Below are 18,466 nucleotides of genomic sequence, written 5' to 3'. Positions count from 1 at the left end.
CCTTTTATTTTAACATGGGCTTACAGTTACCTGATCATGTGTAGTACAGTGAATCAAGTAAGGCCATGTCACCCCTCTCCAGTAGAGTCTGTGTGACAAAAATAACACAGGCCTGAGACTAAGACCACCTTTTAGGCTAAGACCCTCAAAGAGGGGAGAGTCTCCTGAACTGGGGCCAATGTTCCCGCCAGCAGAGAAACTGCAGTTTCAAAACTGTCTTTGCTGGGAGCTATTCTCTCTAACTCTAACTTCATTTCACTCCCAAAGTGGGACTCCTCAAGCATAGCAATGGTTGCTATGAGACCCTGGCCTGGGACTGCAGCCAGGGACTGTCCATGGCCAAAGTAGTTCTGCTTCACTTCCATTTATTAAAAGAGACATCACTAGAAATTAATCATTAGCTAATAAGTTATACTATGGCCTACAAAGAAATGAAGTGTTTCAAAAGATTCCAGGTAGTGGAACAAGAAGAATAGAAGAGGGAAAAAAACGTCCTGGCACACAGGTGCTGGGCACAAGTTGCGTTAGGAAGAAAGTCTTGTTAGGGAGAGGATGTTGGCCCTGGACAAGGAGAGCACATACATATTGATACTAAGCCAATAACTTAGAAGTGATGATATCTTTTCACTATGTACTCTGTACCTTGTATTGTTTCAATTAAAAGTTGTAATTCAAAATATGACAACACAATAACTTCACATTCTGGACCTGTACCATGTGAGCTTGATTGCTCACTGACTTATGTGAATCTGCTCTGTGGGAAAATGTAACCAACTTGCCCCTCCTTTCAAGAAATGTATATAATGTTAGACTGCTTGGCTGAAAAATGCACCCTGATGGAAATTCAAACTTGAATCGCCTCTGTTTGTCACTTCGCCTTATGCTCCAAGGACCTCCGATCCCAAGGACCTATCCCTGATTGAGCTAGTGGTCTGTGGCAAGGCGAGAAACAAGTTAGCTTATTTTCATGATCTGGTTGACATTCTTTCCTTTTTGTTTTAATTTAATCATTGAGAACCAGGCCCACAGATGTGTCTAAATGCGCTTGGCTACAGTCATAGTATAAAATACCCAAATCAAAGCTATAGAGACAAGATGAAAGGTTACATGCAGGGCACATGTAGGAATCATTTCTTCTAGCCTGCATTTTCCCACCTATCTTTCTTCTTCTCCTCCTCCTCCTTCTTCATTTTTCTTTTGTGATATGTTTTTTTTTTCCATGTAGCCTTGTCTATCCTGGATTCACTTTGTAGAGCAGGCTTGCCTTGAACTCAGAGCAATCCAACTGCCTCTGCCTCCCTGAGTGCTGAGATTAAGGGCACTTGCCATCATTCCCAGTTTCCCAGTTATCTTTAAAATGACCTCAACTAAGAGATTCTGTTGTTTGAAACAAGGAAAACACACACATACATACACACATGCACAATCTCTCTCATGCACTCTTTCACCCCCTACATATACACACAGGTGGTATATCCTTCTCCACCTATAAATAGGAAGGAAATCCACCTGATGTGTGCTTCAACAACAACAACCCTCTTAAGAGAAGTTTTGAAAGTCTATTACCCAATATGTTTTTCTATAGAGTTTCCAACAAAAACTACATAAATTTAGTGCCTACCTAGTCTTATTTCAGTTTGACAAAAGCTAATGCCATCTGAAAGGAAGGAAACTCATTTGAGAAAATGCTTCTGTAAGATACAGCTCTAGGATATTTTCTTAATTAGTGATTGATGGGGCAGGGCCCAGACCATTGTGGGTGGTTCCATACCTGGGCTGGTGGTTTGGAGTTCTATTTGAAAGCAGACTAAACAAGCCACGAGGAGGAAGCCAGTAAGAAGCCCCCCTCCATGTCCCCTGCGGTAGCTCCTGCCCTGCTTGGGTTTCTCTCCTGACTTCCTTCAATGATGAACTGATACAGAAGCTTGAGCCGAATAAACCCGTTCTTCCTTAAATTTTGGTCATGGTGTTTCATCATAGCAATAGTAGCCTAATTAATACATTGACCAGTAAGAGAAATGTACCTTCTGTGTCAGGCTTCATGAGAAGGGTGAGACTTGTATGAGGGAATAGGTTTGCAGTGTCTCTTCTTTCTCCTTTGGACAGATAAGTGTTTCCTGAAAAGTATATCCCATGTACATCAGCCTCACTTCCAGCACTGAACAAATACCACACAATGGAATCGTCTAGACACATATTGAGGCCTGGCTGATTGCCATACATGAATCCATTCATGGCTATAAAAGTTGAAGGAAGGGGAAGAGAGAGAGAAAGGTTTGAAGATAACATATCCTACTAACTGGACACCTTCTTCATGACTTCCTAATGTAAGGACCCATTCAAGCTTGCCAATTGTTTATGTGTCAGAAATGCCTCTGCTATTATGAAAGTAGCCCCTGCATGGCTTCTTCAGAGAGCAGATTTGTGTTCACACAAGATGAACTTCTGTATTCCTTCCACTCTGGAATTTCAGGGTTTTCAGCCAGAATGAAATTCCAGGTTGTTTTTCTCACTTCTTTCAAAGATCATGTTTGTGAGCAAGTACATCTGGGAATAATAACAGCTTACCCTAGGTGTTACACAAAGGCAATGTATTTGTCATTTTATATGAAGAATTCCCTGATTGATCCCGGAATATGGGAAAATCTTGTGTAGGAAAATTTCTGACACTGCTGTTTCCAAAAGGTGATATTCTTGGCATGTCCAAAATGCAAAAATGTAGAATGTAAAGTAATATTGTAATGATTCTGTATAGTGTGACTAAAATCATTCCAGCTGAAAAACAATTAATCTGAACTGCAACTTTACAATTTTTGCTTCTACCAATTATGGTAATGTTTACTGTTATCTCTGAATAGTATGAGCCTTTGGAACAATTAGCTCACCATCTCTAAACACTAGCTATATTTAAATTAGCTAAAATATAATAAATATGATGCTTATTTTCATTTAAATAAAATTTCTGCAGGTTTCCTTAGGTCTTAGGAATTTTAAAACTTGTCAGTTGATTCTGATGAGCAATCAGGTATGAAAATCTTGGTGGCATGGAGTTCATATTTTTGGATCATTGACAAATAAAAGGAGCCTACCATTACTAGCCTACAAATGAGAAAAGCACCTAACCCATTATTTTTAAATTGAGCATGCCATAAGATCAGTTAAAGGATTTGTTAAGTACAGATTCCTGGGACTTATTCCAACATTTATAATTCAACAACTCAAAAGTAGATCCAAGATTTTGCAGTTCTAACAAGCTCTTGGACAAAACAGGCTGCTGCTCTAGGGAACACACTTTAAAGACACATTCCAAAGCCAGTAAAATGGTTCAGCTGATAAAGACACTTGATGGGAAGCCCACCAGTCTCAGTTGATCCCCCAAAACCCAAATGCTGGGAAGAGAAAACTGACTTATGACCCCCACAGGCACCATGGCATATGCTAGTTCTCCCCGTGTTCCTCTCTCCTTTCTTCCTTCCCTCCCTCCATCCCTTCTGTCCCCCTCCACTCCCTGCTCCCCTCTAAGTAAATAAAAATTTTTTAAAGACACATTTAATATCTGTGACAACTGAGGCTACATAAAAGGAACTCAGCCTCAAAAACAAACAAATAAATCTACATAAAATAAACTTTGTCTCATAAGTAAATAAGTAAATAAATAAATGAGTGAATGACACATTGATTAAATTAACATGTCTATTGTATCTGAATATTCTAAAGTGGCATTTTTGTTTGTTTGTTTGTTTGTTTTGAGTCTTGATTTGTAACCAAAGATATTGCCTTCAGAACACTGATAAGTATTTACTAAAGAGCAATGAAAAAATCTGCCCACTTTGTGATTAATTGATACCATTACCTATGCAACATGGAAGTAGCCTGTGCAGACAGAAGAGATGCAGTACTCACAGTGCATCTTATTTGACTCCTGAAAGTCTTCATCTTCCTTATCCACATTATCAGGTGCAGTTGTGAACCTCTTGATATTTTCATCCAACAGTAAACTCTGGTTCTCATCAAACACTGTGGGAAACAAGTAGAACTCCTTGTCTACATCTTTCTGCAAATAAAAATAACAATGAGGTGAAGACAGAATGAGTAAAGCAAAAGATTTCTATGTACAGTATTCTGTACAAAGCGTTTTGAGGAATGTTAACAGAAGTTTCAGTTTCCTTTTAAAACTTGGCCCATGAAATATTGATTTAGTCCTCTAAGTTTTCACTGGTGTCTCTTAGGATTTATGACTTACTAAGGTAACTTAAGCATCTTGCATCTAAAAATTTAAATGTCCTTCTTCCTTCATGCTCACATTGCCCATACAAATTAAAACCACTTAAAAAAAAAAGCTATTCAAATAGAGATGTTGTAGTTTAGATTTGAAATGTCCCAAAAGCCATATGTTAAAGTATTATTTCCTAACTGATGGCATTATTGGGTGGTAATGGAGACTATAGGTTCTGCCCAGTTGAAGGGACAAGATCACTTGGATTGAGCCCTTCAATATGGTAGAATATCTCCTATCTTTATCTCTTTTCTGCTTTCCCACGTCTTCCCTCCCCTGTCTTCCCCCTCCGTCCTTCTGTCTTTTACAATCCTTGGCTATTTATTGTGAGGATGAAAAGCTTTCTTCTACCTTATTCATGTATATTTCATTACATCCCAAATAGAATAGAACTAGCTGACTGTGACTGAATCATCTAAAGCCAAGAGCCAAAATAAGCACCCTCCTCTAAGTTATTTGTCTTGGGTATTTTGTTGCAGTGATAAAAACTACAGTGGGAATATCTGTGTGCTGGAATTGAGAAAAATGTCTTTCATATTCATGAAACCAGTAAAAATCCCTATAAATCACACATCATTTTCAGTGAGGAAATGAGATGCTGCCAAGAGTTTTCCTGTTAAAGGAGCTCATTAGTCATATGGGCTTTCTAGGGGCTGATGGGTCTTTTGCGGGGTCTTTCCACCCCCAAATCTGCTTCTAGCCTCTGACATGATAACAGGAGCCATTGGTTTAGGGAAGTTCAGTAGGAATGAGTACAGCCAGGCTCTGGAGAAGAAACCCTGGGCTCTCTTTCTTCTTCTTTCAATCCCTGGAGGGAATTTTGCGTCCTACCCCAGAGACCATACCCTGGACCTTCTCAGAGCTGCAGCCAAGTCCTAACATGCCAAGAAGCTGGAAGAAGGATTCACATAATTTTCAGGAAGATTAAAACAAAAATAAACAAGGAAATGGAAACATTATCTAGTTGAGAAAATGTCCAGTTATTCAGAAGACAATCAGTCCATGGAACCAAAGTAAATGAGCCTCGGGGAAAAGAATACTAAAGTCTTCTTTATCTTTCTTTTATGGTTCATTCAAGATGATTATTGACATGATAAGGCCAACTAAGGTCCAGACTTGATGGGTAGATTCTTTACAAAACTGAATCAGTGATGAAGGTTGTCTAGCATGAGTTTCTTGGTGATACAGATACATTTAAGTTACTTATGCTCCTGTGAGTAATGTAGTAAAGTCATAGGTTTACTGATCTAGACTTGTGTAGCATCATGTCTTTAGTCTATCAATGACCTATCTGGGGTGAGGAGATACTTAGTCTCCTCTTCATAAGAAGGTTTTTACCACTGGTCTCAAATATCCCCTCTCCCACTTTTTTTGATTTTTGTTTTTGTTTTTAGTTTTTAGTTTTTTGTTTTTCTGAGCTATGGTTCCTCTGTGTAGCCCTGGATGTCCTGGAACTTGGGTATGTAGACCAGACAGGCCTTGAACTCATAGAGATCTACCTGCCTCTGCGCCTAAATCCTGGGATTAAAGGTGAGTGCCACCATACCTGGTTGAATGTGGTCTTTGCGTTTCTCAAGCACGACTAGAGCTGCTGGCATATGTCTCCATGCCTAGCTTAGGAGATCCTATCTTTGTAATTTTGTTTGTTTGTTCATTTGAAACAAAGCCTCATGTAGGCCAGAATTGCCTCACACTCTAAGTAGCTGAGGATAGTTTTGAGCGTCTTATTTTTTATTTTTTGCCTCCACTTCCCAAATGCCGGTATGCAGGATCAAATGGCTGGACCCCTCATCTTCAGAGGTACATTATAAAATCATTATTATATAGATTTAAAAAGTGGTGAGATTGTGATTTTGATTCACAAGGTCATTTTTATTGCTAATTTTATCACAAAAGAATATACATTCTAATATAATGGAATTCACTTCAGATATTTCTACCAGAAAAAAATACTTTTTTAAATGCATAATCTTACTATGAAGCTCAGAATTCTTTCACACTTTTAATGCCCCTGGCACTATGCCCAACCATAATACAAATTCTATAAATCGGAGTCAAGTTTAAAATAAGACATAAATCTTCAGTGCCTTAAAGCTTAGAATTATTCTTATAGTACAATACAAAACAGACTGGGAGTCATTTTCACTCTCTGGGCTTACCTGTTTCCCATTTGCAAGTAAGCTGCCTTTCTTGCATATTTTCATTGGCCCAATAAGCCCAGTGAATATATCTTTGGTGGGGTCTACTCCAGAATAATACATCCTAGAGAGGCACACAGGATCTGCATAAGTGGGTCCCACTTCTTTGGGAACAGTCCATTCATACATAAATGTTTCTTTAGGTGCCACATGCGAGGCTGCTCGAGGATGAGGCATACCTACAAGAACGGTCACAACAGAGAGAGGTTGTGTATTTGTTTTTTCATGTGACTATTAAGCCACAGAGTAGGCTGGGTTTAATAACACACTTCTAAGTTCCTTGGTCCCAATTAGAATAGAATCCCCCTTGTGCTCCCCTGTTACATCTGAAAGACTGTTGTGATAAACTCTAGAAGCTCTCACCACTGCCCCAAATGTTTATCTAGGATTGATCTCTCTCTTTGTGCTCAGAGAGGGAATACATGTATTTTCTCCCAAATGCCATCACCTCTACCCTTCTATCAGAATACTGCCTGGCAGTAGGAGGTAGTCAGCTCATTTTTGTTGATGAAACTGAATGGAAAGTAATGGTAGAATTGCAAGGAACCTAACCTATGGTCCTTTGCAGATTACCTAAACTTCACTTGAAACTGAAGCTGGAAAGCTTAAATCACCTGCCTGCTGTCACATTGCAATTGGTGGCAAAATTATAAGATTTCATTGATAAGTTTCAATAAAAATATTTTAATATATCCACATTGTTGTATATTTTGTATTTTTAAATTATATTAATAAATGGTTGTAATATTTTAAAAGTAAACATTACAAAACTATAATGCAAGTATATGTATATATTATGAACTCAACCGTATTTGAAGTATGTTTTATATAAAAAGATGAAAGCACAATGATTAGTATCCATATGTATGTACGTATGTGTGTGCATATATATGTATATGATTGTCTATGAAATTTTGGATTACTAATAGTCTGGTTATAGCTTTCTGTATTTTTTAAACATGCTAAAATGAGCCTCTAAGCTTCTTCACATTGCACATACTTAAAAAGATCCATCTAATAGTATTTCAGAAATGTATAATTGATATAGCCTAAGTAAATTCTTATTAGAATTGCCAGTACTTACCCACCTAAGGCAGAACAAGATTCTGTAAACTATTTCAAAAGACAGGAAAGAAATTTATTTTCTGTTTGCATAACTTATAAAAGTAACATGGATAGTATTTGGCATCTTGCCTTCAGCTTTCTCAGGACTGAATTCCCTACTTACCTCCCTTCCACGACTGGGTAGGTAGGTCATAGTATGTTCCCTCATTTTCCACAGTGAATCTCACCCCTGTTGGCTGAATGCTGAGAGGATATGGGCCTTTGTTATGAAAGGTAACTTTAATGATGTCTCCTACTTCTGCCCAAATGACGGGACCTAAGGGCAAAGAGCATTAGTTATCTTTATTTGTCCTGTGACATACAGAATGTGACTGTGTCCTCTGACAAGCACCTCCGGGATCAAGGAGCAACTTCTTAGCAAGTTGGAAACAGTAGTGTTTTAAAAGTCCATTATTACTACAATGCAGCAAATTTGAAAAAGGCAAGGATTTTTTTAACCCAATTTAAGGGACATTAATTTAATTATTATCTTTCTTTAAGTCAGTAAAATTTGCACACCACAAAAAACAATTCATAGTGTTTACACACCTATAGAAAAAAAACACACCATCTAGAGCATGCATACTTCCTCAACCTGGTCTGGGCTGTGTTGCCTTTGACTCCAATTATGATAAATTTAAGTCTTGGGTATGAAGGGTAACAGTATTTTAGAATGTAAAATTCTAAAACTAATGTTGTTACCAATTTAGAGTAAAGATATTCGTATATAATACACTAATTCTTAATGCAATATCCAAAGTAACATTTATTGAAGGTGTCTTATCTCTACTTCTAAGTGTTTATGTCTAATATCCTATCTAACCATTGCTCCGTTTTCACCTAGTAGTACTCATTATTGTTTTTATTTTATAGAAAAAAAAAGCAGACACAGAAAATTAAGTCATGTTCAAAAGTCACTTAGCTAGTAGATAAAGAGAAAGACTAGCTCTTGCTTGAGTCTAGACTGTGTTTAATAGTTATGAGAGAAGTGGGAGCAGCCCCTAGGACAGATCCCGCCTGGGTCATTAACAAGCCCACATTTGGTTTCTAAGAAAGTACACTTTGGCTAAATCAGTTACTTAAACCAAATCACATCATTTCCCTTATTTCTCTGAAGAGATAAATACATCATCAAGATGTAATGAAGTAAAGAAAGTTTATGGCTGATTTTTTTTTGAAAGTAACCAGCTGCTGTGTGTCATGTGGTACCATTCTTCCTGACTTCTGTCTAGAAATCATGCTGCAGGTCCTGAAACCTTTGTTCATCTCAAAGTTGGGATAGCCAAGAAAAAGATGGTCTCTCCATGTGTGTTCTTCTTGGACTCACCCAGGATTCCAAGATGTTCCTCATCAGGGCCTCTTTGTTTTTGGTTAGTGAAGGAGCCATCTGTGTACTCACGATAAACCAGTTTTTTATAGGTGCCACCGATTCTTGTAGCACCTTTTTCAAAAAATACCCTCGAATCGCTGCCAAATGGAAAAAGGTTGGTGTGGAGTTAGAAGAGAGATGGCCGTGTCCTTAGGGCCCTAACTGAGGAAGAGGAATCTGGCTAGTGCTTAGCACTGCATAGCACCCATGATTTATGTTCCACAATCATTTAACTAAAGAGGCAAACAGACCTAGACCATGTTTGAGGTTTGGTGAACCAGTAGAAAATCAAGAGGGAGTTGCAAGTTAAAGTGAAGTGAAATTTTTCAATATGTCACTGCTCTTCTTCAGTAGAATCTTTTCACCCTCTTGTACAGCACCTGGTCTTTGTTGGGCATGAGCTTCAGCTTAGTGTTTGCCGTTATTTGCTGGAAGTCACATGATAGTACAATGAGGTTGCTAGTTTTCTGCCCAGAAATTCAGTTTCAGAAAGTGATATAATTTTCACTGGGTCACCTTATTTATGTCTTCTTTTGTTTGACAAATTGGTTAGCACCAAATTTTTGCCAGGACACTCAGACTTTGTTGGTAAGATAGTGACAGGCAAGCTAAATGACTATCAGAGGGGACCAAGCTCCGATATTAGAAGCCGAAGAAGTAGAATGGTTGTAGAGCATTTCTACTGAGAAAAGCAGGGTAGGCCATTCAAGAGAAGCCATTAGAAATTATTTTCTACGACTGTAAGGTAAAAGAATATCATGAAGATGTGTGGATTGTGGGAAGAATGCAACAAAGGATCACAGACAAGTAACAGTCTGTGGGAGGTTAAAAGGAACAAAAATAAGTATGTTATGGAGCATATCATGCTCCACAACAAGGCTCCTCAAGCCTTCCCACTCTAAGCTTCCACAATTTTTACAGGACCTTGGAGATACACACACACATACATACATACACACACACACACACACACACACACACACACACACACACACACACACACACACACACATACATAATAGGTTTACAAACCAAACATTTCAGATTTAAAAAAACAAATTTAAGACAAATTTTGAAATACATTTTAATTTTGCAATTATTTAAAATGCAGTCAAATTTGTGTACTAATGAGATAAATGTGCTTATTTATCCTTTCAGAAGGGATATTTGTATCCTTTTTTGGCTGCAGATATGACACTGCAGAACATAGCATCTTCAGTGTTTTTCAGAACAGACGTAATATTTTGGTTTATAATTGTCAAAAGGAACTTTTAAAATCAAATATTGTAACAAGTACCGTCTAAAGATATACCAGTTTATACTTGCACTGAGTGTAAGTGTAGGAGGAACACAGTGAGGTTTTGTTTGGTGTAAGTAAACCATTATGTTTGTATAAGAGCAGAAAACTTTGTGTGTACAATAAAAAACATTGTAATTTATAACATACAATAGCCTTGAATCTGAGCTGAGATGTTTCAGGCAGCTGAGATGACACTGTGTGGCACCGTGGCATTCAGAATGCAAAGTGTGCATGCTGTACATTCAGGTCTAAGGCTACAGGGAAATTGTGTAGTAGAGCACAGGGAAGCACTATCCCAATCACCTTGAATTTATGATATATTAGGTTTTTAATTAATTTTTGATTGTTGGACATTCAGAAAACTTTCACTGTTGACAAAATGTTTGTGATACTCACAGTTGAATGGACCCAGAAATCACAGCAGAGGCAGAGAAAATTAAGGAATAATGCTTGGGGTGATAGAGGTGGGCAAAGGGATCTGATTAAGGCTTAGATACTCCATTCCATGGCAATAATGAAGTATTTCACACTTCAGTATTTTTAGGGGGATCCCTACAAGAGCTGTTTAGAGAAAAAGTTAGAAAATAACATACAATAAAAGGAAGGCCAGTCAGAAAACAACTTTTATAATTTAAGTGAAAGATGATGTTATTGACAAAGAGGATGAAGGAAACAGGACAGTTTTCAAAGAAATGTAGAAACTAATAAGACAGTACCTAATGAGGGATGTTGGAGACATTGGTAAAGGAAAGGGAGTCAAGACAGTGCTCAGGCTCAGGACCTTGGCACACAGGTGAATATGATGAGGTCTGACGGTGAAGCCATTTACTCAGTGAATTCAAGTTGGACACACAGAGTTGGACATGCCTCAACCAAATGGAGGTGTCTCTAAGAAAATGGAAATATAAATCTGAAATTTGTTAGAGTTGTAGGTTGGAGGTGCAGCGTTGGGAGTTGTCATGTGTAGCTGTCACTATAGCCTGGGGCTTAAATCTGTCACTGACTTGGGCACCACCAGCTCTAACTCTCCACCACTGAGTAGCACAGAATAAATGTCTTAAACTTTCAAAAAGGAAAATTTTAAGATGGATCCCAGATAAGGATTCTGTGAAGCGGTAGTGTTACCTGGGTAAGCATGGATTAATGGCAAATTATTGTTGACATTTAAAAATATTTAACATTTATTTTGTGTATGTATGTCATGGTGCAAAGATCAGAGAATAACTTTCAAGAGTAAGTTGTGTCCTGCCACCATATGTGTCCTGTAGATGGAATTCAATTTATCAGGCTTGGCAGCAAGCTTCTTTACCCACTGAGTCATCTCCATAGTGCCTGCTGACTTTTAAGATATCACATTCTCTTCTTTGTGGAAAGTTACAGATAGAAAAGGAAGACTGAAAAAAGAATGCATCAGTTTATGAAAATCAGTCAGGCACATGCGAAGAGTAACTTGTGTGCATCAGAGGACACCATACAGAAGGAGAAAGACTGCACAGTATGAGAAAATACTCCATTGAATAGCTGATGAAGGGCTAATATTCAGGCTATAAAAGGAATTTCTAACTAAAAAACACAAACAGAAACAACCCAAGCCAAAACTAGACAAAATACATGTCTCTGAAGAAAATATATGTATGGCCAACAAGCCCTGAATAGATACTTAAACATCATTTGTCATAAATGAAATGGCCATGTGGGGAGCTACCTTTCCAGAGCTGTTAAGTTGTTTCCAGTGAACATGTCCATTCCAGAAGGAGCATAGTCCCAGATGATCTCCTCAGCAGCAATGTAGTAGTGTCTCACATTCCTCTGTTGGACATCATCCTCTAGTGAGGGCTTATTACATTTGTGAACCTGGAAAAAGGCCTGCAAACCAGCTGAAACAACACAGAGAAGGCTGAGATGTGTAGTGACAATTGCTGATGAAATGACAAGTAAAAATGGAATCAGTTGACATAAATAATACAATAAGCCATAACAGCTATAAACAGACAACTGATGTAAATTTATTTCTAAAACAGACATGAGAGCTGGGTGCAGTGGTGTGAACCTGTAATCCCAGCATTTGGGAGGCAGAGGAAGGTAGGTCTCTGTGAGTTCCAGGCCACCCTGTCTATAAAGCAAATCTAGGACTGCCAAGTCTACATAAAGAAACCCTGTCTTCAAAAACCAAAAAAAAAAAAAAAAAAAAAAAACCAAAAAAAAGAAAGAGAGAAAGAAAAAATGAAAAAACAAACAAATAAAAACAAAACAAAACAAACAAACAAACAAAAACCCAGATGTCTTTTTATATATCAAAAACAGAAAAGAGACATTAAGTGTGTGAGTTTTCAAAATAAGATATCAGTCTAGGATTTCTCTTGAGAGTCTAGATATTCAATGTCACATGCCCATTAAAATGTTAATTGGAGGCTAGATAGATGGCTCAGAGGTTAAGAGCACTAACTGCTCTTCCAGAGGACCTGGGTTCAATTCCTAGCACCCACATAGCAGCTTTCAACTGTCTATAACTTAAGTTTCAGGGGATCTGACACACTCACACAGACATACATGTACTCAAAACACAAATGTACATAAACTAAAAATAAATTATAAAAAAACCTTTAATTGACTCAGGCTTTTATTTTGAGGGGGTTGGCTATGTTAAAACAATAGTTTTGGGGGGATTTCCTTTCAGGGGATAAGTTTTTCAAAGCCTAATTTTCTCTGGAAATGAATTTCACAAATAGATTAAGAACCAAGAGTTTGTTTATACTTTGTGTTACAGAGATATGGGACATTTACAAGTTACGGCAAAAAAAAAAAAAAAAAGATAAATCACAGACAAATAAAAAAAAGTTGGTTTTACTTGACACAAGTAAAAAAAAACAAGCTACTCTCTCCAGCGTAATATATAAATCTGTTTTTGTGGGAACCAGGCCCGACTGGGCTGCCTGCCTGTCTTGCTATTTCATGTCCTGTTTTTAGCAGCTTCTGTGTCTGTGTTTATGTTGGTTAGCTAGTCATGGTTACCTCTCTGAAAACACACCCCTCCCTTCCTTGGGACTTTCCCTTGTGTGCTTAATCACCTCTTGAGGGATTTAACCAGCCAGTGGCATTCCTGCTTTGCTGCCTATAAAAAGACGCTTTGGGTGCTGAACAAAGGCCGTTGCTCTCTTAGCACAAAAGACAGCTGTTTTATTGTGTGTTAAATCTTCAGTCCCTTGCCCTTGATTTGGTACCGCGGTGGCACAAGTGCCACAGTTTTTACAGTACTCCATATTTTACATTGAGAAACTACAAATGGATGCTATATTTTCATGTCAGAAACCATTGCTGTACTCCATAAAATGTTTCCAGGTCTCATTACTTTATAGACATTCAAGGTTTACCTGTTTTTATTGCATTATGATGTAAGCATTATGGAAATAAAACTAATAATACACTAACCTGGACTCTGCGAGTGGTCTGGGTCCTGAAACACTACCAGGAACCACAGATGAGCAGAGCATCAAAGCTCCAGGACTAAGGAATTCTCAGGGAGACAGGGAGTAGAGTGGTTATCGGACCACCTCCACCCGACCTGCTTCATTCCTGGAGAGCTCCAGTGCTACAAGGGGACCCAGAAGGCTGTAGACACTTTGGCCTGACCCAATGCACATTCAGAGACCCAGGACAATTACAGGACCCACAGTACAGGGGAGCTGGGGATCACTGGCTGTGAGAGTCCAAAACTACAGGGCTAGCCTCCTGCCATCCAGACCAGTGAAACATCAGAGCTTCCAGCCCAGAGAAATTGTGAGAAAACAGGTGAATCTAACCTCAACCTTCCTCCACCCAACTCTGGAAGCTACCTCCCCAAAACAGAGATGGTAAGATGGCTAAAGGACAGCGTAAAATCATATGCAAAAAACAAACAAACAAAAAAACAATATGGCATCTCCAGATCCCAGCTATCCCAAAGAAAACAACCCAGAGAATTCAAACACAATGGAAATACAAGAAAATGACCTCAAAGCCTTAGTAATGAGGATGATAATGAAAGAAAGAAATAAAATTTGTAATCAAATACAGGAAGATGCAGCCAAACAGGTGGAAGACATAAAAGAGGCCTACATAGAGGCACTGGAAATTTTTGAGGAAAATACAAACAACCAAATGAAGGAAATCAATAAAACTGTTCAAGCTCTGAAGGCCTATAAAAAGGCAATGGAAGAAACGCAGGAATATACAAACAATCAGATGAAAGAAATCAATAAAACAGTTCAAGATCTGAAGATGAAAATGGATTCAAGGATAAACACCACAGACAGAAGAAAAACGGGAACCTGAGAGCTCAGAGAAGAAGGTGAGCAACACAGAAGTGAGCTTTTTTTTTAAACAGAATCTAAGAGATGGAGGAACGAATCTCAAGTCTAGAATATACAATCATAGATCTTGAAGCAACCATTAAAGAAAATGCTAAATCTGGAAGAATCCTGACACAAAACATCCAAGAAATCAAGGACACCATGAAAAGAAATCTGAGGATAATAGGGATTGAGGAAAGAGGAGATATCAGACTCCAAGGCCCAGAAAATATTCTCAACAAAATCATAGAAGAAAACTTTCCCAATCTAAAGAAAGAGATGCCCATAAACATACAAGAGGCCTACAGAACACCAAATAGAATAGACCAGAAAAGAAAAACTTCCCATCACATAATAATCAAAACACAAAATATACAGAACAAAGAAAAAATATTAAAAGCTGCAAGGGAAAAGGGTCAAATAACATTTAATGGCAAACCTATCACAATTATACCCGATGTCTCAGCAGAGATCATAAAAGTCAGAAGGGCCTGGACAGAGATCCTACAAACCCTAAGAGACCATAGATGCCAGGCCAGACTACTTTACCCAGCAAAACTATCAATAACCATTGATGGAGAAAATAAAATATTCCATGACAAAACCAAATCCAAACAGTACCTATCCACAAATCCAGCTTTATAGAAGGTACTAGAAGGAAAACTCCACCCCAACGGGATAAGCTACAACCAAAACTACACAGGAAATAGATAACAACACCATGGCAAAACCACAACCACACAAACGCTCTACTGGAACCAACATCAAAATTAAGACTCTTAACAGTCACTGGTCATTAATATCTCTCAACATCAGTGGTCTCAATTCTCCAATAAAAAGACATAGACTAACTGAATGGATGCATAAACAAGAACCAACATTCTTCTGCATTCAAGAAACACATCTCACCCATAAACATAGACATTACCTCAGGGTAAAAGGCTGGAAAAATATTCCAAGCAAATGGTCGCAAGAAGCAAGCAGATATAGCCATTTTAATATCGAATAAAATAGACTTTCAACCAAAATTAATTAAAAGAGATTAAGAAGGACACTTCATACTCATCAAAAGTAAAGTTAACCAAGATGACATCACAATTCTGAACATCTATGCTCCCAATACAAGGGTACCCACATTTGTAAAAGATCTTTTAATGAAGCCTAAACCATACATTGATCCCCACACAATAATGGTGGGAGACTTCAACACCCCACTCTCACTGAAGGATAGGTCATTGAAACAGAAACTAAGCTGAGAAATAACATCATTAACCAACACCATGAATCAAACAGATCTAACAGGTATTTATAGAACCTTTCACCCAAACAAAAAGGAATATACCTTCTTCTCTGCACCCCAAGGAACCTTCTCCAAAATTGATCACATAGTAGGTCACAAAGCAAGCCTCAACAGATACAAGAGGATTGAAATAATATCTTGTATCCTATCAGATCACCATGGTCTTAGACTGCACTTCAACAACACAGAAATGACAAAGTCTACACATATGTGGAAACTAAACAACTCTCAGCTTAATGATATTTGGGTCAGGGAAGAAATAAGAAAGAAATTAAAGACTTCCTGAAATTCAATGAAAATGAAGGAACAACATACCCAAATTTGTGGGATACATTGAAAGCAGTGCTAAGAGGAAAATTCATAGTACTAAGTGCCTTTAAAAAGAAATTGGAACCATCCCACATAAACAACTTAACGACACAGCAGGAAGCCCTAGAAAAAAAAAGAAGCAGAAATACCCAAGAGGAGTAGATGTCTGGAAATAATCAAACTCAGGGCTGAATTTAATAAATTAGAAACTAAGAAAACAGTCCAAAGAATCAACAAAACCAAGAGCTGGTTCTTTGAGAAAATCAACAAGATAGACAAACCGTTAGCTAAACTAACTAAAAGGCAGAGAGACAGTATCCAAATCAAAATCAGAAATGAAAAGGGAGACATAACAACAGATACTGAAGAAACACAAAGAATTATAAGATCCTACTTCAAAGGCACATATGCCACAAAATTTGAAAATCTAAGGGAAATGGACGATTTTCTTGATCAATTTCATTTGCCAAAATTGAGTGAAGAAAAAACAAGCTAAATAGTCCCATTTCCCCTACAGAAATAGAAACAATCATTGACAGTCTCATAACATAAAAAAGTCCAGGGCTATATGGTTTCAGTACAGAATTCTACCAGACCTTCAAGGATGTGCTAATACCAATATTCTTCAAGCTACTCCAAAAGATAGAAAGGGATGGAACATTACCAAATTCATTCTATGAGGCCATAGTCTCATTGATACCTAAACCTCACAAAGACCCAACAAAGAAAGAGAACTTCAGACCAATTTCTCTTATGAACATTGATGCAAAAATACTCAATAAAACACTTGCAAAACAAATACAAGAACATATCAAAGATATCATTCACCATGACCAAGTAGGCTTCATTCCAGGCATGCAGGGATGGTTTAATATATGGAAATCCATCAATGTAATCCACCATATAAATAAACTGAAAATAAAAAACCATATGATCATCTCCTTAGATGCAGAGAAATCATTTGATAAAATCCAACACCCATTCATGTTTAAAGTTTTGGAGAGATCAGGGATACAAGGCACATACCTCAACATAATAAAGGCTGTATACAGCAAGCCAAAAGCCAACATCAAATTAAATGGGGAAATTCCTCTAAAATTGGGAACAAGGCAAGGCTGCTCACTTTTTCCATATCTCTTCAATATAGTACTGGAAATTCTAGCCAGAGCAATAAGACAACAAACGGAGATCAAGGATATCCAAATGGGAAAGGAAGAAGTCAAATTATCCCTATTTGCAGATGGTATGGTAGTATACATAAGTGACCCCCAAAATTCCACCAGAAAACTACTACAGCTGATAAACACCTTCAGCAAATTGGCTGGATAAAAAATTAACACAAAAAAGTCAGTAGCCTTCCTATACATAAATGACAGGCATGCAGAGCAAGAAATTAGGAAAACCACACCCTTCATATTAGCCACTAGTAATATAAAATATTTAGGAGTTACTCTAACCAAGTAAGCAAAGGACTTGTTTGACAAAAATTTCAAAACTCTGAAGAAAGTGATTGAAGATGACATGAGAATATGGAATGATCTTCCTTGCTCATGGATCGGGAGAATTAACATAGTAAAAATGGCCATCTTACCAAAAGCAATCTACAAATTCAATGCAATCCCTATCAAAATACCTAAAAAATTTTAAAAAGACATAGAAAGTTCAATTCTCAACTTCATATGGAAAAACAAAAAACCCAGAATAGCTGAAACAATCTTGTACAATAAAAGATTCTCTGGAGGAATCTCCGTACCTGATCTCAAGCCGTACTATAAAGTAACAGTAATAAAAAGAGCATGGTACTGGTGCAGCAACAGGCTGGTTGATCAGTGGAATGGAATCAAAGACCCAGATATGAATCCACACAAATATGATGACTTGATTTTTTACAAAGAAGCCAAATTCATTCAATGGAAAAAGGATAGCATCTTCAACAAATGGTGCTGGTCTAACTGGATGTCTATATGTAAAAAAAAATAAAAGTATACCCCTATTTGTCACTATGCACAAAACTCAAATCCAAGTGGATCAAAGTCCTCAACATAAAACCAGAGACACTAAGTCAGTTAGAAGAAAAAGTGGGGAAGAGCCTGGAACACATTGGCACAGGAGACAACTTCCTGAACAAAACAACAACAGCCCAGGCTATTGGTCAACAATTAATAAATCATGAGGCTGACAAGCTTCTATAAGGCAGGGGATACTGTCAAGAGAACAAAGCGATTGACTACAGACTGGGAAATGATCTTTACCAACCCTACATCTGATAAAGGTCTAATATC

At 37.7% G+C, this 18,466-nt stretch overlaps 1 protein-coding gene across 6 annotated transcripts in view; it reads right to left on the bottom strand.

Moving 5' to 3' along the window:
• Positions 1–18,466, bottom strand: part of CP (ceruloplasmin) — a 57,849-nt gene that overhangs the window by 26,993 nt on the left and 12,390 nt on the right. For all 6 annotated transcript variants that reach the window (XR_014776908.1, XM_084769645.1, XM_084769646.1 and 3 more), the window contains exons 6-11: positions 11,953–12,124; positions 8,906–9,045; positions 7,703–7,855; positions 6,436–6,653; positions 3,904–4,054; positions 2,025–2,237 (exon numbers count right to left, since the gene is read on the bottom strand). Coding sequence is in view for 5 of the 6 variants with exons in the window: in XM_084769645.1 (XP_084625771.1) it covers positions 2,025–2,237; positions 3,904–4,054; positions 6,436–6,653; positions 7,703–7,855; positions 8,906–9,045; positions 11,953–12,124 (1,047 nt within the window). In the remaining variant the exon portion in view is untranslated. The remainder of the gene's footprint in view (positions 1–2,024; positions 2,238–3,903; positions 4,055–6,435; positions 6,654–7,702; positions 7,856–8,905; positions 9,046–11,952; positions 12,125–18,466) is intronic.

Source organism: Acomys minous (assembly GCF_964271855.1).
Source record: "Acomys minous genome assembly, chromosome: 19".
NCBI classification, from domain to species: Eukaryota; Metazoa; Chordata; class Mammalia; order Rodentia; family Muridae; genus Acomys; species Acomys minous.
This window is presented reverse-complemented; position numbering and strand designations above follow the sequence as displayed.